Source organism: Salminus brasiliensis, chromosome 18 (genome assembly GCF_030463535.1).
Source record: "Salminus brasiliensis chromosome 18, fSalBra1.hap2, whole genome shotgun sequence".
Taxonomy (NCBI): Eukaryota; Metazoa; Chordata; class Actinopteri; order Characiformes; family Bryconidae; genus Salminus; species Salminus brasiliensis.
In genome coordinates this window covers 22,361,722-22,383,708 of record NC_132895.1, presented here as the reverse complement: position 1 = coordinate 22,383,708, position 21,987 = coordinate 22,361,722, and the positions used below count along the sequence as shown (strand labels likewise).

The window sequence follows — 21,987 nt, the reverse complement described above, 5'->3', positions numbered from 1 at the left end:
TCTGTTTTTCCTGGGATATGACCAGGAATTCTTCTTCACATTTGAAGAACTTCCCTGTATTGAGACATTACCTTCACACGTACTTCTCTATGTTTGCATGTCTTACTCATGTATTTATGTAACATGTATGGAGAAACTAAGCTCAGAAATCACATTAAGGTTTAAAACCTCAACTAACTGATCCTCATCTTTGGATATCTTTTATGGAACTGCATCTGGGTTTTTGACTAAATTTAGCAAATCAGCATGTTGGATAGGACTTGCATGAGGCCGTGGAGTTATTCCACATCATAACAGTTGAATTTACAGATCTATAACGTTTACCCTTTTTTTTCTTTCTTCAAATGAAAGAGTTCATTTAGTCCGTACTGTCTATAAACAATGTGATGAAGAAACCAGCATATTTGCATTTACCCTCCTGTTCAGCCTATGACCGTTTTACAACCGTGCATGGTGGCTTTACAAAGAGCGTTTCTGTCTGACCTTCTTTTTCAATGAGGGAATTATAGAGGGCAGTCAGTCAGCAGCACAGAGGTCATTTACATATGTCGGTCAACAACAGCCTGTTTAAGTAAGAATCATAAGGGTTGGAAAATAGTTATGTCACAAATTAATTAAGATACTTTTGCGTCGGAAACTTGATGCAAAGACCGTGGCTGGACCTCTGAGACAAAATGTGCAACATAGGCCCTTAATGCACAAAAAAATGAGTTGGTCTCTAATAGAAAAGAGGAAGGTGATACCACTTATGTCCAGGTAAGACTGTGGTAAGCTGAGTATTTATTACATGTTTATAAACAAAAGCTGTTCTTCCTGATATCAATATCAAGATACACTGTACCGAAACATCTGTACATCTACAAGTCCGATGTAAATTGCATGTTCATGTCATGGGTTAAAGGAGGATATAGGTGTATATACACGTTCATTAGTTTACTGTCCCACCTACTAGTAGTAACAGTCATACTGGTTATATTCACAGCCACCCCGACTACTCCAGGCACCGTCCAGAATATCCTCATCAACCCTTCTCTCATTGGCTCCAAAACATCCTTATTACCACCAACATGGTGTCTCTAACTCTTTAGACGCTCCTTGCTAGACAAGCTTGTAAATACACACTAATGCTTTTGCTTTCGGTCAGCGACGCCCCGCTGTTCATCATACCAGTAACACTAGGACTTTGACCGTAGATTGCTATTTTTTTTTTCTATGTAAAAATAAAATGTAGTTGCTACACACAGCCATGCAGACTACAGGTCAGCAGCTTCAGGTAATGTTCACATCAACCATCAGAATGGAGAAAGATCTGTGATCTCCGTGATTTTGAGCGTGTGGTGATTGTTGGTGTCAGAAGGGCCAGTTTGAGTATCTCTAGAACTGCTGATCTCCTTAAATTATCAACCCAACAGTTACTACAGTTTAAACGGGTCTTCAGCCATAAGCTGGAGTAAACACAGTCACACCAGGAGTTTGAGAGGAGGCCTTTGAGAGCCTTGAGAGCATTCAGCAGCTCATGAGCCCCTGGCTGTCCTCATAGGCCTGAGATCCTGTACAGGCTTTGCAGGAGGATGTCCCCGAACGTATTTCTGCCAGAGGAGTTAAGGGAGTTAAGGTAGCACCTTACCAGCCAACGTCCAAACAGCCACCATCAAAGCAGAGAGAACAGGATCAAGCTCAGTGAATCAGTCCCTGTCTGACTCCTGTATCAGCTCAAGTGAGGCCATCTTTTCTGTTACACCATAACAGAGCTCCTTGGCTGTGACTGCAATGGATCCCTGCTCCCTCATTAGCATTGCACTATATAAGGAGAGACTATTTAGTCATGTTAGAAACACAAATGAATTCAGACACCTCCTCATCATCAACATGCGTCAACAGGTGAGCGGCTGAGCCATGGAACGATCCTTGGTCTTTGTGTTTAGCACCATTAGCCGGCTCTATTTTGTTCATGTAAGCTGGGTCTGAAATGAAAGGCAGCTGCCTTAATTCCTTGCTGCCTATGCAGTCTCATTAGTCAGTACCTTCTAGGCAGCAATGTATCATGACGTTGCCGACAATAGCAACAAAATATTAGGGGAAATAATGGCAATAATGGCAATAATGGCATGTCTGCACATTGCTGCCTGCTTCCGCCATGTTTTTCTGGGATTTATGGGATACCTAAGGCAACAAGGATACATCCAGGCTGCCTTCACAAATCAGCAAGATGAAGGAACCTAAGCAGGCTGCATTTTTTTATACAAGTGTCCATTTGATGCGTAAACCATCATAAATAAAAATTAAATATAAAAAAATAAAATATATATTATTGATGATAAAATGCACTTTTTTTGTAGTTGTTACTCATACAAGCCAAATGTGGCCATATATCAGTTGGTCAATGTGAAGTTTTTTTTCCCCTCCAGTATCGACCCGAATCCAATACCGATACCGACCAAAACCGATCTGTGATCCGTGGAGAGAAGCTGTCAGCAGCCGCTGCCTGTCACGCTGATCCGTTCACTTTCACTCTCTCCGTCACTACGAGCCCCTGCGTGTAAACACACAGCCATTACACAAGAGCCTCCATCCGCCTCCCCATTGGCTGAAGCAGCTGCCAATCACAGCGCTCCCAGCCAATGGCCTCGCTCCTATCTCTCAAACAGTGGCGGCCATGTTGTATCCGCGGGTGTGTGTGTGTATGTATGTGTGTGTTTGGGAGGAGAGGAGCGTGTGTACTACGAGCTGCCGGTGTGTGTACCAGCGCTCCAGACGAGACGTGGGTTCAACTTTTTAACGTTTTAAATCCTTCGCCATGAGCCGTCCGTCCTCAGCGGGTGGTGCGGGCGGAGGACTGGGAGCCGGTAAGGCGGGAGGAGGGAGTAAACACGGCGGCTCCGGAGGAGGAGCGGCTGCAGCCGCCGCTGCAGCTGCTGCGGCCGCGGCGGCAGCAGCAGCAGCAGCGGCGGCAGCTGCTGCTGCGGGGGTTTCGGGCTCCGTCTCCGGCTCCAGTTCCGTGACTGCCGCCGCCGTGGCGTTGCCCACTGCCGCCGCCGCAGCTGCCGCCGCGGCTGCTGCTCTGCCCGGGCAGTCGGCCGAGCTGACGGCGCTGTTCGAGTGCCCGGTGTGCTTCGACTACGTGCTGCCGCCGATCCTGCAGTGCCAGGCCGGCCACCTCGTCTGTAACCAGTGTCGCCAGAAGCTGAGCTGCTGCCCGACCTGCCGCGGCCCCCTCACACCCAGCATCAGGAACCTGGCGATGGAGAAAGTCGCCTCCACGCTGCCCTTCCCCTGTAAGGTAAGCACGGCGCTCCTGACTGACAGTCAGTGACGGTTAGCTGAGCCTGAGTGACTTAGGTAAGTGAGGTAGAGCGAAACTTCCGGACACTTTCAGCCATAACGTGCTGAGTTTACTTTCACCACGGCTGTTTTCCTTTCCACCTCACTCTTTCGCTTGGTTTGACAGCGCCCTCTCGACACGACAGGACTGAGGCGGGCTGAGGGGAGTGTTGGAGGAAGTGGCTCTCCATTAGCTCAAGTTTACTCCACAGGTGTTTAGGAAATGGGCAAGCCTCCTGTGTCCAGGTTTGACAGCACCTGTTCACACCTCTGCACTACTCCTACAGTATTTAAAGGCCTATTTAATGGAAATTGAGCATTGAAAATAGGAGTTTGATGAAGTTTGGTGTTTACATGTGCTGCATATATGGATAAATATGAAGGTTGACAGTTATGACAGACCTTAAGCTGTAAAGCTTAAGGTCTGTCATAACTGTCAACCTTCATATTTATCCATATATGCAGCACAACCTTCATATTTATCCAGTTATACCGCTCTAAAGATTTGCCGTCGTCCTGATGTCAACATCATGCCCATATAAGGTAATCAGGGTCTCCGCTGGTTTTCTCCATGCTGCTGCACAGTAAACTAGCGGACAAGTCCACCTTGCAATTCCTAACATGGGCGCGACGCCGACTACAGTACAACGCATGACGCAAGAGCTATGCTCAGCTTACAGGCGCTTATCTCCACCCCTTCACATTGAAGTTATAAGGAGTGTTTCAGCCTGGGCTGCATTTTGAAGGAAGGGCAGCCTGGCAGTGCTGGGGTAATGTACATTACAGCGAGTTTTGGTCAATAAACCATGCAAAGTCGTAAGTGAACCTCAGGAACAAAAAAATAACACAACACACATGTTGAATATGGGCCCTTCAAGCAGATGGAACTTCAGCTGTTGCAAGATGACCTTAGAAAGCAAAAAACAAGCCAACCATCTCATCACCTGTTGTCCTTACGAATTCACCATCACCGTTTAATCCAATTAAGGCCTTGGTTACAGGTTCAGGATCAGTGCATCAGCACACACCCTCTCTCACTAAGCATTTCGTATGTACTCTGAGGTTGATTAAGCAGATAATGGTGATAACATCAGGCCTTTCTGAAGATTAGGGGTTAAGGGGATAAGTGTAAACTAGAGGCACTCAAACTCCTAGTTTCTAGTCTGTGTAAGTGTGCAAGTGTCCGGACACTCCTCTAATTAGTGAATCTAGCTACTTTAAGGTGCACCCATTGCTGATTCAGGTGTTCAGTTGCACGCTTAGAGCTTGGATGACCACAGAAAAGGATTACCAGTAGAATGGGATGGTCTGGAGAAGCTGCACATGAGCCTAAGGTCACTAAGCCTGATTCTGAACGTGACTTAGAAGGGTGTGTACAGTAGTACCTTTGGGGTGAGTTGAACTTGGTGAGTTTCGGCTCTAAACTAATCATCCAGCATCACTACTTGACCTCACCAAAGCTCCTGTGACTGAATGCAGTAAGATCCTCACATGGATGCCTCAACATCTTGTGGGAAGCATTCCCAGAAGAGTGTAAAGGCTGTTACTGCAGTAAAGGGCTTTATTGATGTCATTGATTTCTGAAGAGACAGTAGTAGTGGTCTACAGACCTTTGGGCTGGGTTGGGTTTGAAGGAACACACTGAAGAGTTTCTAGGTTCTCCTCGTTTCATAACAGTGCACTCATCCAACTGACTGTTCTCTCTACTGGTGTCACCTTTGTCACACCAGGTCTAAGTGCTTAAGCTCATGACTTGACTCAATTCATTCATTCGTTTATGCAGAAAACCTTTGTCCTTTGTGTCCGCATTGTAGCATCTTTGGGGTTGCATCATCAGTGCATTAAAGTTGTATCCTTGTTGCGTTGCCACTGGGCCCTGAAAGCTGATCACTGGTTGCCACATGGGTAGTGTTTCCTTCCTCAGTAGTGTTGTAATTGGGGCAGGCAGACCAATGTTTGATTCTGAGAGAAGTCTGCAGTGGTCTTGTCCAATCTGTGTGCCAGTATTTGTCTTTGCCATTTTTTACAAGAAAATAATCACTTATTAGAGAAAACGTATAGTCTAAGCCGTGATTGCACAGCACCTCCCTCAGCTACCCGCAAACTGGATGCACTTGACTAACTGAATTAAGTATATAATTGGCTCAAGAGTTCTTGCAGCCAATAGCTGATCAGAACACTGTTGTAAAAAAACAAAGTGGCCTTCCAGGAATAGCCATGCGCCTCCACTCAACAGGCTATTTTAAGTGGAAGACCTCAGTTTGTGGAATGAAGGTATTTCTAGGAATTGATTCAGTGCTGATAAGTTTGTTTTCTAGAAACCTGGGTGTGTTGGTTGTGGCCAATAACCGCCTCTATTCTGCTTAGGGAAGGGTAGATGGGAGATTAGCACTGTTTTGTATTTTACAGCCAGGCTGTCCTGAGTGTTTTTGGTGAGGCCAACGGTGGGGTTATCAGATAACGTACTTTGCTACTTTTGCTGCTTCTTCTTGTTGAACGATTATGTAATATGTTTAAGAATGGTGACCTTTGGCTGTCCCGGAGATAAGTCAGCAGGTTTCACACTAACTCTTCATTGGTCTAGCTGTGGTTGCTGGGCAATGTATCATCTGTCAGTTGATTTGATTTTCAGTTTAAGTGCTTTTCGCGGAGAAGGACGCTATGTCCGTAGTGGTGTTCTGTTATACAAAACACTTTCCACGTGGCGTCTTCAGTTGGTGCTTCAAATGGTTTTGCTGTGAACCTTTCACCAACACCACTGCACTCGGACACTTTATTATTAATGCTCTATATATCACTGCTATGGACAACATCACTATGTCACTTTATACAACAGGAATAGACATAAACATACATATCATATACATACATCCACTCTCTCAGTCTATACCTGTCTCATAAATGTACATATCAGAGAATTTCTACAGATTCCTCCTGTCCTCCTTTGTATATTCTGTATTTTGTGTATATTTTGTGTGTATTTTGTATTTATTTAATACAATTTTTATTTTAACTTTATTTTAATGTTTAGTATGTGTATAGTTTTGTCCTCCTGTAGAGTTTCAACCTGAGCCTCACCACAAGCATTTCAATGCATAAATGTCCTAACATGTTGTGCAAATGACAAATAAACCTGAAACTTACTTCAATTTTTAACAGTAACCCTTACTGTAAATCTCGGCTGGTTCAATGTTTAAGCAGAAGAGAGCGCAAGATTTTACTTTGACCTGTTTAACTACATAAAACATCTTAGTTACCTTTTACCCCACATTAGATTGTGCTCTTAACCTTAATAGTGAAGATTGGAGTGATTTCTTCTCAAAAGTAGAAGTAGAATAACTGTTTTTAGAAATGTATGAAAAATCTCATGAAATCGCAAGTACAAAACTCTGCAGAGGGCTAAAACAACGGATTTAACAGATTCAGGAAGGAAAAAAGACAAGAAGAGACAAGAGTAAGGTCGATTACACAAGCTAACATGAAGTTTACAGTTGAAAAGACCAATCGCAATCAGACTTAAAGTTCATTCCACATCCAAATATTCGAAACCATTGTTTATAAGGGAGGCACACTCATGGCATAAAGCCATATTGAGACCACAGAAGGCCACAGTAAATCATGTAACTTATAATTTACACTAAAAAAAAAAGGCAGCGTTTTTTTTGGTAAACAAACAAATGCTAAGGCAGTTCACAATGGGTAAAACCTGCCATACCTTATCAGCACTGCCCAGCACTAACTGTGTAATTGTTGTGCCAGTGGACATGTGGCTATCTGGGATGGCTTTATTACAGTAACAGCCTCTAATAGGGTGTTTTGCCTTGTGAAGCCATGTATGGCCAGACGTCATTCTTTGTCAGCTAGAGGTCAACAGCTGGATCAGAGCATCTCCGAAATGACTCGAGGCAGGCATGATGTGGCCTTCGTTCTGATGAACGTAGTTGACAAAAGTTCAACTTCACTGGACACACGTCTTTATGTGACCCATATCCATGCAAAATGCATGTTGACTTGACCCCCTTTTGCTCTGTTGGTCCAGTACGCTTGGCTTGGCTATCTTCTTTTCTTCCTGTGATTAAAGGTGCATGCTGCACCTATTAAAGGTATACCTTTTTCATGCATTTATTGTTATTGTGACAAGTTTCATGACAATGTGCTTTTCTGAGCATAGTGTAGAAAGAGTAAAGAGTAAAACCAGGGGTTGTAAAAATAACCCAGGGGGTTAAAAATAAGGGTTGTATTGATGTTTAAATTTACAAAGACCAGGAAGTAAATTTTTAGACGGCCAATAATTTGGGCGTTAATAGTTTAGCTTGATTGTAACTTCCTTTGTCCTGATTGGTGGGTAGAATTAAGACATGGGTGCTGCAGCTTTCTTTATTGGTTGTATTGTTTGTCTTTGAATAGGAAACTTCCTGGTTCCTTTCTGTATTTAAACAATACAACCACTATTTTTGTCAACCCTGAAGAAAGCTCATAAGCCAAAACAGGGTTCAAATAAAAGTGTGAAATTCTCCAGTTATCCAGTGTTGCTCTCTTTTCTTCAGTCTTAATACTTAAGCACATTGTTAGACAGCAAAATTGTGCAAGGTTCAGTACTTCTGAAACCCTCACCTACTGCATATTTCATTACAACAAGAATTTCAAGAATCTCACAATATTTATATTTATACCATATCGCCCACCCTAACTGTAGCTAATCTGTTCTTCTGCAATTTAACAGACGCCCTCTACCCTGTCCGTCAGTGGACTATAGGACCTCCGCTGACCAGATGAGATTTTACTTGTGGGCCATTCCTGGCACAGCAGTGACCCCACCCCGCAGTTTCATGGTAATGTCTGTTTTGGGGTTGTATGTGGGCTTCACCTAAATTGTCACTGCAGGGTTGCAAATCGTCCATCACCCAAAACCATCCTGATGGCAGTGGTCCTGTGTTCAGAAGCTGTTCAGTGGTTAAGGCCTAGCAAGCTTCAAAAAGATGAGCTGTAGTCTTTAACCCACATAGTATATCCAGTGTTTACAACACAGTGCCACATTCACACCCTTGTTGGTATCATCACAGTGCTGAGAATGCTCCACCATCCAATAGATGACCAAATGGTGGTTCTGTGGTGGTGCCTTTCTACCGACACATGGAATTGAGAAGGGCTGATCAGATTTGCAGCAGCAGATTAACCAGCCAATGAGCGTAGATGCAATGTAGGTGGACAAAATACTGACATCACACTGGCTGTTTTGGTGTAAACCAATAAGCTTAAAATATTGTGGTTCTCCATGTGTCACCAGTATATGCTCCTCTGAAGGTGTCTTTTGTATGCGTTTTGGCCTCTTGTCCACACAAAAACACTGTTTTTGGTCAATGAAAACATAGCTTTTTGAAGACTTCACAACACAGGCATTTTCTGGCTGAATCTCAGATACCCTTATATAATCCCAATCATAAAACTAGAACTTCAACATGCAGATGGCCCTTAATATCAAATTTCCACATTTGAATGAATGTAAATACTGTTCTATTACAAATATATAAAGTGCTATTAAGATTTACAGCCCATAATTTCAAGACTTGCATTGTACACTAGGTACTACATAGGGAGTTTTGTGTACTTTGGAATTTTCTTCCTTTTCCATGGGTACTATCGCTATACTAGGGCTGACATGCTCATGCAAGCATTTTAGCCTCTGTGTGGACAGAAGAATTTTCTGAGGAAGGTAAATCTTTTTTTTTTTTTTTAAATCTGGATACGTGTGGATTGGACATGTTCAAGCTCATTCCACAAGTAAACGCTGCACATGTACCCAGCCGTCCACGTAATGTAATATAAAACTGGACTATGCAACTTTCAGCCATTGCTCCAAGGTCCGCTTGCGATGCTCATATGTCCATCGTAGGCGATTTCAGTAGGCAAGTAAAGTAAATGAAAACACACTTGGTCGTCATTACACAGCAGTACAGCTGAATTTAACCTCTACGTTTAATCCATCCGTGGCATTGAGCTCACACACCCAGAGCAGTGGGCTGCCACTACAGGGCCCAGGAGGCAATTGGGGGTTAGGTGCTTTGCTCAAGGGCATCTCAGCTATAAATGTGGAGGCAGGAAAAAGCACTGTTCCTTTTATTCCTCCCACCTCCCACGTCTCGCCGGTCCAGGGGATTGAACTGACGACCTTCTCTGCCTCTAGCTCACTTCTTTAACCTCTAGTTCATGGCTACCGCAAAGGCCATGGATAGGGGTGGGCATAGACGCTCTGACTAGTCTGCAGCTGTGCAGCAGAGGGCTCTGCATCATTAAACATTTCTGGGACTTCTGATGCTTTGGCCAATGTTGGATAGTCTTTATTGCCTTTGTACACTCGTGAGCCCTGGACGCCCAGCGCTCCATTACTGACCAGGAGCACCCTGCAAATCTTGCCATTTTGGAGATGCTCTGGTCCAGTCGTCATATCGAGTTGGCCCTCGTCAACACATCCAACACCTCAACCCTCAATCCGGTTTAGTTTCCACCTGAGATGTATCCCAGGTCTTGACATGCAGTGTTGTTTAAGGGACACCCAACGTTGTTCGCTTCATCTATGAGTGATCATACAGTTTTGGATAATTGGTGTATAGTGCCTCCTTAAAAATGGCAAGTAATAGGGTGTATCTAGCGGTTTGGGCCAGCTACTGGTACTTCATTGAAGCCCCTACAGAGAAATGAGGTGGTGTAAAGAGAAATTCTCCCATTTAGACTTAATCAGGGAGTCATTTTGCACATACTTGATTCACAAAGTTGTATATAATGCAGTTGGTCTTAATTGGAGCCAGGCCTTTGTGTTTGGAAAGAAAAGGAGAAGCTGGCAGTAAGAGAGCAGTGCTTCCGCGCTGTCTGAGAGCTCTGCTGTCCTTGCATGGTGTACAGGACTGGCAGCGGACGCCTGTGGCCAGCTTGTGTACGTAACCAGATTAGACATGGATAGGCCCCTCAGGCTTGGCCGCTTTATTTTGATGCAGCTGGCTATTTTGGGGCTCTGCTCGGAGTTGGTTGTTGCACGCGGCAGCGTGGCAGCCCGAGGTGTTGGACTTGTGAAGCTAATTGGCAGATTTTAATGATCACACCCTCGGCTTCCCCAATCGCGCTTCTCGAAAAAGCTGTGCCCGCTGCTTAGGCCGGCACTGATTAGGGACTTTTCATTAAGGCGGCACGTGTGCCTGCATGGATTGCAGCACCCGAGAGCAATGTTTCAGCACTCGTGTTGCGGGCGTACACTCAAGTGTAGTGTTTTATTCATGTTCATGCTCTCATACACAAATGCCCTATTACATCTCAGTGTGAAATGCGCTCAGCGTGCACAAGACCTCCCGCTCTCTCGCTGTCAATTAAAAATAGGGGGATTAATGAGAAACCTGCAACACTTTCACACATGAGCTGAGCCGAGAGTTGGATCAAAAGCCCGTTTTAACACTCGGCGCCCTCCACTTTTCCCCCTCTCCCTCTGCCTAATCACGCTGCCCCTTCATCATATCACTGGAGGAATGGATGCGAGCGGCCTGTAATTAATTTCACAGATGAGTTGCTCACAGGGTGACTGGCATGCCCTCCTTCAGCTGCACTCACTGTGGGCATGTGTGCCCGTCACAAGTTGTGGTAACAAAGGGTACGGTCAACTTATCGACACTCATTCGCTAATAGAGGAGGTGAAGTCATCCAATTGAACGCCCTGAAATGAAAGAATGACCTCTTCCTACATCATCAGTGGCTCCAGAAGAGAAAGAACGACCTCAGCAAAATCTTCCCTTAAAAGGGAGCAGGGTTTGATCCTGCATGCCATTGACGCTGAGCATATGGCATTGACCATATGGGAACATATGGCTGAATAACCTTTATCTTCCTTTCCCCATTTCCCATTATTGTAAAAGGGCAGTGGCTCCATTATTTGCACTAAAGTTTCACCTCTGTGCTTCGTGCTTTATTATATGCAGTAAGTGCCTTGAATGAGGCTTATCAAAGGTTTGGGTATGCTGTGCATCCTTTTTTTTTTAATCAGGTGCAATTTCTACACTATAAATTATCTGCTCTAAATTTGCCTTCAATTCTGCCTACAGGATAAGTCCACATGAATGCCAGCACAAGTCAAATTCACTAGTGCATTTGTCCAAGATTTTTGTTTGCTATTGGGATGTCACAATATATTTTTCAGTGCATTGTTATAGACCCTTGGTAAAACCTTGGCTTTTCTGTCAATTGCCAGATGAAATAGGTCTATTTATCAGGAAATTCAGCAAAATGTGCCCCCCATTGCACACCCCTGGTCTATCTTTACAGTCTACATGATTACTTTCAGTGTGTGTTCTAGATCTTTGAACTTGTCCAGAAATGCATGTGTAAAGGTGTGTCCTTTTAGAGGCGTCCCAGGCCCTATTAAAACCGGGTCACTTAATGCGTCTTCTCTTTATGCGAATATCTGGAATAATATCTGAATAAGGCCAAACCACGTAAAAATGCAAGTGTAAACACACCCGAGACACGTTCAGACATCCTATCATTCAAACCACTTTGGTCTGAAACTCGTTTGAAACACATCCATGGAGCCCAGGAGCAAGATGGCCAATTCTCGCATCATGCTGCTTTTAAAGATGCCATAGAATATAATGAATGTGACTTTGGTTAGGGTGAAACTCTCATTAATCAACTGTTCCAAGATGAATATATATTTTTATCTCTGGCCCTGGGGTGGACAATAATATGATACTTTACAGAAATCGCGATGGTTTTTTATAGTGAAACAAGCGAGTGTATCGTGTGATAAATATAGCATATCGTGAAATTCTTTAAATATCGTGATATCCTCATTTTAACCATACCGTCCATCCCTATATAGCACCTTTAATAGAGATACATTATTCATTCTCTAACAGCATAATATGTAGCCATATAGCACTGTATGCAAATCTTATGTATATGAAGTCCACCTCAAAGCCACCGGGGGGGGGGGGCTTATAAGGCCTTTTGCAACCAAACCCAGCAAGTAAACACACCACTGAGCAAAACCTTTAACCATCACGTCTAAAGGGGTGACCTCTTTGTCTGAACTCGGTGCTGCATGTATTGTTGGTACCTTATGGAAAACACTATTGACCCGCAGTGCTGCAGTGCGGTGTGTGTGTGTGTGTGTGTGTGTGTGTGTGTGTGTGTGTGTGTGTGTGTGTGTGTGTGTGTGTGTGTGTACCTCCCGGGTGCATTGATGCATCGCTCTCCAGATCTCGTGAATGCTAACAGTGATGACGAGCACAGTGATCCTCGACCACATTCAGACGCAGTCACCTCCCTGTCCACCCTATTTATAGCCGCAGCCAGTGTGACATCTGCTTTGCATACGCCTCTGCCCCGGAGTCCAGCGCTCCAGCAGCTAGCGCTTCCCCCAGCGCTCACGGATGAATGGCCACCAGGGGCACGGGCCAATGCAGGACATGATGGGACGCCGCAGTCCGCTGAGCCTGGAAAACATTGTGAACTTTCAATGATCTGGTCGGAGCGCTGGGGCCTGGATAATTAATTGCTCCCGTTAAATGGCAGTAATGAAGCAATTAGGCTTTGAAAACCTATAGGGTTTGAGCAGCCGATGCCATTAGTGCGTCCATGCTTTCTTTGTTTGTGTGGGGTCCTGTCACATTGGTTGATTTCACTGTAATTTTTCAAGGCCCAATCAACGATTGTGCTGCTGGGACACCACAAGCTAGTCATTCTCTCCATACTTATCCTAAGAAGAGTTGGAGAAGTGAGTTGGAGTGGGTGCCAGTTACAGTTCATGATTTTGTGCAAGATGTTTGCAAAAGTACTTCAAGACCTGTTCCTTAATATTTCTCTTTCTTAATCCAACATATTTCGTTCAGAATATATCCAGTAGGCTGCAGCAGTGCATTAATAGAGCACAGCAGTGAAAGCGCAAATGAACCGAAATCAGTCATGAACATATGAAGTATTGCTCGTCTGACACTTAGGCTAATAGGCATAGCATAATGTTTAAGGCACGTAGCCTCCTGAGCAGTATGTATTTGTCTGTTTTGAAGTGGTTCATGAAACCTATCGTAGCCTCCATGCTACACCAAACTCAGAATTAACCTCTTAAATGCAGAATTAATCAGAATGAACCTCTTTACCATGCATTCAATCATGTCTATCAAAAGAATCAAATAAAATCTAATTGTTTACCTGTAATGTAATTTTTGTTGTTGTTGTTGTTGTTGTTGTTTTTTAATCACAGAAAACACCAGTAATCACCACATTTCCCATTCCCAGCTGCAAATAGGTTTAAATAAATATTGCTTCTGATACAAAGTGCCTCCTGTACTACCAGAATTTTGCCAGAATGGAGCATCAATCGACAATCTCCTGGCTATTGTCCGGTGTCCGATGAAACAAAAAGAAAATCACACTGATTTTAAAATGCCCTATTTTCTGATTTTCTTTAGCCCTATTCGGATTAGACTGATTTATCAGGGGACATCTTTAATTACCTGACATCCGGACAGGTAATAAAAACACTGAATGTCTGATTTATGTTGTCACATGATCAACATTCACAGTAATTGTCATCCAAACGTTAATAGAACTTTTTTTCATTATGAATATAATTTTATTATGCCGTTTAAAAAGTGTTTACTGGAGAACGTCTACCAGAGAATCTTGGATATGTGCACTCTGAGCCTGACTATCAAGTGTAGCAACGGCAGAACCTCCCCACCCCCCCACCCCCCAGCGTAAGGCGACATATTTGCCTGAAACACCACAGGGATGTGTATCCAGACGGGACTAAAATTACCACTGCCGCGTGGAAACCAGCAGATAATTCCATCTGGAATTTTCTCTGAGGAGGAGGCAGAAAAACACAGATGTGGTTGATCCAACCGAAAATAAAATCACAAAAGGAGCCTCTGTGAAATAGAGAATGACCCCAGAACCCGATGTGAACTTAATCCTCTCCTCTGTTTTTTAGGTTCAGTTTGCTTTAATTACAAAGGAAGCTACTGGGTAATTTGTAACACAAATGGAGAGGAAAAGCTCAACGTAACCTCCATCCACTATTTACCAGCCGGCGCCTTGCAAGGGACATGGAGCAGAAAGCGAGCTAGCTTAGATTAATGGTCCAGGTCAATTGTCTCTCGCTCTCTTTATCTCCTCCTTTTGTTTTCGGCGCACTTGTCCCCAACCAGCTGCTCTCCTCGCCATGCTGTCCATTCACTTAAAGGATCCTTTTAATCAGAGGCCATTTACAGAAATGGTGGCTGAAACAGCAAAAGCTCTGTTGGCAACAGGCGGCAAGGACAATTGTGGTGCCTGAGTTCAATGGCCCCCAAGAGAGCAGCCTGGTAGGCAAGGTGCAGTTAGTCGTACAATGAGATTAAATTGGAGGGAAGCTCGATTCAGTCATGTCCCATGCTTGCTGGAATGGGGGGGTAGAGAAGGTATTGACAGTCGGACGAAATGCTATGGGTTTTGAAAGGGTACGGATGGTGAGTGGTCTCGGGGGAGCAGTAGAAGATGTCTGAAGGCAGTGTTGCCTGTGGAGATAAAGCTGCCTTAAATTTAGGCATAGAAAAGACATCTGTGAAATGACCAATGGTCTGCAGCAGTCATTCGTGTTGGGCTGGGAACAGCATTTGTGTTTAAAATCAGTGATTTATTTATTTATTTATTTATTTTTTACAGTAAATGAGATGTTTGTGGCGCAGATATTGGCCTTATTAAGAGTTTTTTGGGAACAACATTTGAGAAATGACAGAAAAGGATGAGAGCCGCCATCCTTTCTAGTTGTAGGCCGGTGGGTCTCGAGATGGAAAAGCTTGAGAACCCCTGGTGGAGAGCCAACTATGCATTAAGTTTCCAAGACTGCCCCCAGTGGTAGAATGTGGTACTGCATTGTAATATTGCACCCTCTAGTGCTTCTGCGTTCGCAGCCAATTGCGTGCCTCTGTATAATAGCATAATGAACAGAGATTAGCCTAAATGGTTTGCGGCTGATTGTAACAGTGGGTGATGTGCGAATGCGAGTTTGACTCCAGTGGGTGTCTGTAGCCGTCAGAATCTTGTTTTCCTCTAGTTTTCTCTCCTGTTCTGGGATAGTCTCGTCCATCATCTGCATTTCACACACTGTTGACCTGAAAAGCTGCTCATACTGAGCTACTTCATCTCCTGAAATGGTGTGCTTCTGTCTGAGGCAGGAGGCAGGGCGCTGCTTAGTGTATGCAAGAGAGGGGAAAGAAAATGATTGTCACTACTTTTGTGTGTATGCATTCTAGATGAATGTGTGTGTGTGTGTGTGTGTGTGTGTGTGTGTGTGTGTGTTTGACAGTTGGCAGCCTGCCAGTCCCATTCCATCCCTGTCTCCCATCTTCTGGTTAGCGGTGGGGTGATTGACAGCTGGCTGCTCTGTTGATGAGGTCTTTGGGGTGCGTTGCAGGCAGAAATCGGAGCAGCCTGGAAGCCGCATGATAACGTCTGAGCTTTAGCTCTCTTTCAAGTGTTGAACGACCCTGTAGCATCACGGTGTGCGTGAATAAATGTTCTGTGCATAGCTGGGTATGGCTTGTGTCTCAGAGAGCAACTTTAAGGATGAGAAGTTGAGTGGTTTACGTGAGAAAATGGTGGTGGGTTTTTGTTTTTTGTAAAAAGGGATTTTTCTGGGTTTTTGTTTCTCCAAACGTCAATCAGCCAAAGACTTGTGTAATGCTTGAAGTAGCTTGTTTCTGTACTGGAGCTACGAGGCTAGTGTAGTACCACTAAACACTTGACTGTGACTGTGTCTGTTGTCTATAAAATGGACAAACATGGAGAACATTTGGCCTTAAAGATGATTTTCTACTTGTGATAAAGTCAGAATGCCAAGAACAGAACCAAGAACCAGAACAGAACCAAGAACCAGAACAGACCACCAAGCTTGCTTATGGACATTTTACTGGACGCTGGGTATTGCTGAAGTAGGAGCGTGTGTGTACTTACCCGAACCGACTCCTCAAGGACTTCCTGGCTCCCTCTACTATGGTAGCTGATGGGCCCTCGACTCACCAATTTGGAGGGGGGGGGGGGGGGGGGTCTTCTTCTTCTGGGGGAAAAGAAGGTTAAGTTATTAATTGTAAAGTGATGATACCTTACCTGTAATATGCACAATATGAAAATTCCATGTCTGTATATAATCGAACAGTAATCTCTGGTTTATATGTTTGTATTTTCTGGTTATCCCCTGTCTGTAGTAATGGTAGAGTCCAGGTAGATTAGGGAGGGGGCTACAGATTTAAAAAGGAGGAAGTGGGAGACCTAGAGGGGCCTCTTTTGGAGGGAAAATGTTGTGTCTACATAGCTCTACGGCTGTAGACTAACTCTGACTGATGTTAAGTCAGTAATACTTATGTACTGTGGGAAGTCTTGGAGACTAGAGTACTTTTATATACATGTTTTATATATTTATTTATATCATTTTTGTACAATTTTTATTTCCTATTTTTTTGGTATGGAGTGAACATGAATAAAAAGCACTTGGGGTTTCGAACTTACCTGAAGGTGTTTGGCTATCTTCAGGAGGTAAACCCCGTTGTCATTCCTGACACACGACCATATGTAAATCCATCTTCACACCACTGTTTGAAGCCTGAAGATTTAGGCATATGTATCAGTGGATGATAAGATTCCATATTCCAGATTCCAGATACTTGTTAGCTAGTATAGTACATTCACTATAGCTTTTCAGTATAGCTTTTTCTTGAGCTATTGCTATAAGTAACATCAAGAATGAAAAAAGTATTGGTTGCCGAATTATTCCAAATGTAGTCATTAAGTATCACATGAGCATTTCAAAGCCTTACAATTTAGCCTCCCCTAATGGAAAAAGCACAAAATTACCAACTGAGCACGCTACTGTTATTACTATATAGTTACATATATGCTGTCTCAGAACAGTACAGTCATATAACACTGTAAACATGCTGTGGTCCTTCTTGTTAGTTTGGTTAGCCACCAAATATTGCCAAACTGGTTCACAGGAACTCTTATTCTGCACAGGCTTATCCGTCTTACTCAAAACTCATGTGTCGGAGCTTCTCTCTTTTAACCCTATAAGCCCTGGGCGTGTTTGTGCTCATAACTACGTTACTGTCTAAATTAAAATGGTTTTAAAAAGTATATAGACCCTAAAATAGAACCCTGTAGGACTCAAAATGTGCTGAATGAATTAATTCATAATAAAACTGAATAATGAGTCTAGGGTTCCAGGGGAAAAAAAAAGAATTTGCAGCATTATCACACTAAATATCATGCAATGTTTAAGAACATCAGACAGTGGCTCAAGGCTAACGTCTGGCTCACGGTAACTTCTCCATGTTTTGCTGGAGTGCTGGATACACCATCATTGGTAAATGTTCTTTCGTGTGAACACTGTGTACATTTTAATACACTATGTCCAAAAGTTTGTGGACACCCCTTCTGATGAATGCATTCAGATGCTTTAAGTTGTACTAAATGCATGCACACACAGCTTGTCTAGTCCCTGTTAAGAAGTATTGACAAACGAATAGGACTCCCTAGAGCAGATAAACACAAACCTATTGGCACCATGCCTAATGCCAGGCATGAGCTAGAGGGGTATAAAGCCCCCCAGCATTGAGCTGTGGAGCAGTGGAAGAACTGTGTTCTCTGGAATGATGGATTGTGCTCCGTCCAGTACTCTTGGGACGATTTGGGGTGATGATCATCCAGCATCCTGACCTCACAAATGCTCTTTTTGCTGAATGCAGTTATATCCTCACAACAGTTGTTCGAAATCTCATAGAAAGCCTTCCCTGGACAGCAGAGACAGTTTCTCCAACTAAAGCAGCATCAACTCTTTTTAATACCCGTGAATTCAGAAGAAATGACGAATACGCAGGTGTCCCAATACTTTTGACCATAAAGGGTTTTTTGTTTATTGTTTATCAGACAGTGTAAGATTTGGATTAAACTCTCTCCACACTACAGGATAATTTGGGAATACCGGTCTCTAATCGGGACCCCTTTTGCGGCAGGGTCAGCCTCAAACTCGTCCCGATTGTCCACTAGCACAAACCAGTTATCATAGACGAACAGGACTGTAACCTGAGTGGATCTGTTTACTCATGCTGTAAAACGATCCCTGCTTTTAGGAGGCATCTCTTATTGTCCTCATGTTCTGCTGAATCAGGATGGTATTATGACCGGTCTCGATCTCTGGACTGGAGCCATTAAATCTGGAAGCTGGAAACGTGGGTCACTCTTTCTAGTGCTCCATAAATCCACCAGCATCAGCACTTAATTAAATTTGCCTGCTTCTGCGGACCTTGAGCTGAGCACCTCTCTACCCCCCACATATTCCCCCTCTTACCCTCCCTTTTACACCCACCCCCTCCCAATTCCATCCCCAGTGCATCCTTCATCTCTCATTATGGAACTCTAATTGAAACACATGGGCTCTCTGGCTTGAGGTAACCCGTCAACCGTGTGTGTGTGTGTGTGTGTGTGTGTGTGTGTGTGTGTGTGTGTGTGTGTGTGTGTGTGTGTGTGTGAGCGTGAGCGAGACGGGGAGAGAGAATGTGGAAGTGTGTGTAACTGCCATGTAGCCCTTTTAATTGCATCCTTCTGATTGTGCTGCCATTCTCACACTGCTGCTAAAAATAGAGTGCCTTTCCTTTTCCACCGCGGGGAAGCCAGGAGGTATGAGGCTTATCTGTGAGAGTGAGTGTGTTTCTGGATGTGTACAAAGAATATGTGTACGGAGACTGGGAATGGGGGGGATGTTTAGAATGCAGCAGGGCGGGAGCCGTGTCCATCAGTGAGGTAAAAGGCACCTCTGGCAGCGAATGCTGAATCTGTCAGGCTCACCCGCAGGCACGGAGATGGGAAGGAGAAATGATGGCAAATCTCTCCAAAAGCACAGCCTGCAGGATAGTTGGGGAAAGACGTGGGGAGAAGAAAAGTGGGGGCAGTTAGAGGGAAAGAAAATAAACATCTGTGAAAATAATGTCCTGAATTATTCCCTGCTTATGGTGTCCAGTATTTTTGGAGTCTGGTGTTTGGGGATACGGCACAAATACTATATACCAAGAGGCTGGAAGACTTAATAATGTGTATATAGTCTGTCACGTTAACAATATAACATCGCCCGTATTACCTGCAAATTATATTTGTGCTATTAATGTGCAGCTTCCCTAGGGGCGTTGGTGAGTTGCTTGCCTAGTGTTAGGTTACTGGTACTGTACAGGTAATGTCGTACCTGCGTGCATATAGAATATAGGCAAACTGTCGCAGAATGATTAGCAGTAGTGGGCCTGCAGATGATTTATTATATAGTCTATATAAGACGTTATGTGTTCTATTACCCTGTGTACAATATGTAGTGTTATATAATATGGATTACATATGGTCTATGTAGTGCTGGGCAATATATTGAAGAAATTCAAAGTCACTACATTTTACAGGTGTATCTTGCAATCGATGTCACCTAAGCAGTGGAAGCTTACATTTTCCAACTTAATACATCTAAAGGAGAGAATGATGCAGCATGTCGTATCCGATTCAGTGGATAGGGGCCCATCCGGGCATATTTCAGTTTCGATTCTTTGTTTTTGCCAGAAAAAAAACCTCTAGTCGGCAATAATTGACATTATTCACAGCCTTCAGTAGTGAGGATGTTCTCAGCAGAAGGAAAAAAATGTCTACAGTGTGGAGCTATTTCACAGTGCATAAAACATGAAACCCTAAGTAATCTGTAGCTCGAGTGCTTTGACTACGTTTGAGCTGACGTTTGTCTTTTTTTCTGCCATTCTGTGCCACCTAAACCAACCCAAAGATGAAGTACTAGTGCCTGTAGAGACGAATTGCCAATAGAATAGGACTCTGGTGTGGGTTAAGCTGTGGAGCAGGGGAACTGTGCTCTCTGGAATGATGCTTAGTGCTTCATCCAGTGCTTTTGGAATGAGCTGGGAAGTTGGGGATAAGGTGGGATGGTGGTCATCCAGCATCCTAACCACACTAACACTCTCGTTCCTGAATGCAATCAAATCATCCTTTAGTAGAAAGCCTTCCCTGGACAGTAGAGACGGTTACTCCAACATGAACTCTGTTTTAATGGCAGGTGTCCCAATACTTTTGGGACTTCACACAGATTACTAACTCTCCCATTTGAAAGCTTTGGGTACAAAGCGTTCACGGACAGACAAACACACTCTATCCTATCCTCAAAGACACACACACACACGCACGCACGCACGCACTGGAAATATCCATGCATATATTTTAGCATGGCTTCAAAGTCCTTGAAGGGATTTTTAAAAAGATAAAACGGATGAAAGGGCTGCGGGTGAAGTCCTGCCTATGAGTCCCCAAACAGCTGCAGCAGGGGGAAGGCGGGGGGTGGAGGCATGAGGGGAGGAATGGGGGGCAGCACCACTTGCTGAGACACACACACACACACACACACACACGCGCACACACACACACACACACCTAAGGCCCTCCTCCTCCTCCCCCCCAATCCGTCTCTGCGAGAGAGCTGCCAGTGCTGCAGTCTGGAATGTTTTTCTCCCGCTCTGCCGAATCGTCACCCTCCAGAGTGCGGCTGCAACCGAGGAGGAGTGGAGGAGTGAGTGAGTGAGTGAGCGAGCGAGAGAAAGAGAGTGAGAGAGAGAACGGACCAACGAGTGAGTGTGTGTGTTTATTCTGCAGAGATTGCTGTCGCCAGCCAGCTGTGTCGGTAGGCGCTTGCACTGTATGTGTGTGTGTGTGTGTGTATGTTCGCAGAGAGAGGCTACTGTTCTCCGCGAGCTTCCGCTGTCCTTCAACCAGTGTGTGTGTGTGTAAGTGATCGTAGGAGAATGTGGAAGATGACGGGTCTTTAATTAGGAGATTGGATCCTGATGGAAGGAGGTGGGTTTTTCGAAAGACCATGAAGGTGAATGAAGCTCATCTGCAGTGAGAGAAGCTTAACAGACACTGATAGAAGAACTATAGGGAGGTTATGGAAGTGTTGACTTGAGCAGCTTTTCTCAATAGTGTGTGTGTGTGTGTGTGTGTGTTACTGGGTCATAGTCTTGTGGTAGGTTGCTAGTTCCTTCTGTGGTGCTTTTATTTGAATTGACTGATTGTTTTGGTGTCCCACTGTGCTCGTGTGTGTGCGTATGTGAGAGAGAGTGACTGAGTGGTCCAGGCAGCAGTGTCTCTTTAATGACCAGGCCGCGTGGTCCGGTGTTTTGGCAGCAGAGGAGAAAAATGTCCTCTCCAGGCTTCCTTCTTGCAGGACACAATGCATCTTTGTCAGAGGCAGCGTAAACAAGGAGCCAAGCAAGAGGAGTAATTACTCACTACGCTCCTGACCAGCGCTTGCACATGTGACGACGCGTTGTTTGCCTCCAGAGAGAAAAAGAGAGTGAGTGAGTGAGTACAGTGTGTTCAGATTGCATTAGTGAAAAGCAGCAGCTCCTGTGCTTTTCCTCATCCAGTGTGCGAGGAGAGATCCTAGCCCTGTCAGGTTCAAGGCCCTACTTTAGCATTTATGCCCTGTGTTTTTATTCATGTACCTGTTGTCACGCTGTCCACCTAGTGTCCCCACAGTGTCTTAGAACTTGATTCCAGGCATCAGTGACAGTCGAGCAGTGCGGGCTCCCTCTGTGAGGCGGAACTGTGTAG

The 21,987-nt window shown here is 44.3% G+C and overlaps 1 protein-coding gene across 1 annotated transcript in view; it reads left to right on the top strand.

Annotated features, from left to right (window-relative positions):
• The first annotated feature begins 2,666 nt into the window (after positions 1-2,666).
• siah2l (seven in absentia homolog 2 (Drosophila)-like) overlaps positions 2,667-21,987 on the top strand; it is a 32,659-nt gene continuing 13,338 nt past the window's right edge. The window contains exon 1 of the mRNA XM_072661657.1: positions 2,667-3,280. Within this exon, the coding sequence (XP_072517758.1) occupies positions 2,798-3,280 (483 nt within the window). The 5' untranslated portion in view covers positions 2,667-2,797. The remainder of the gene's footprint in view (positions 3,281-21,987) is intronic.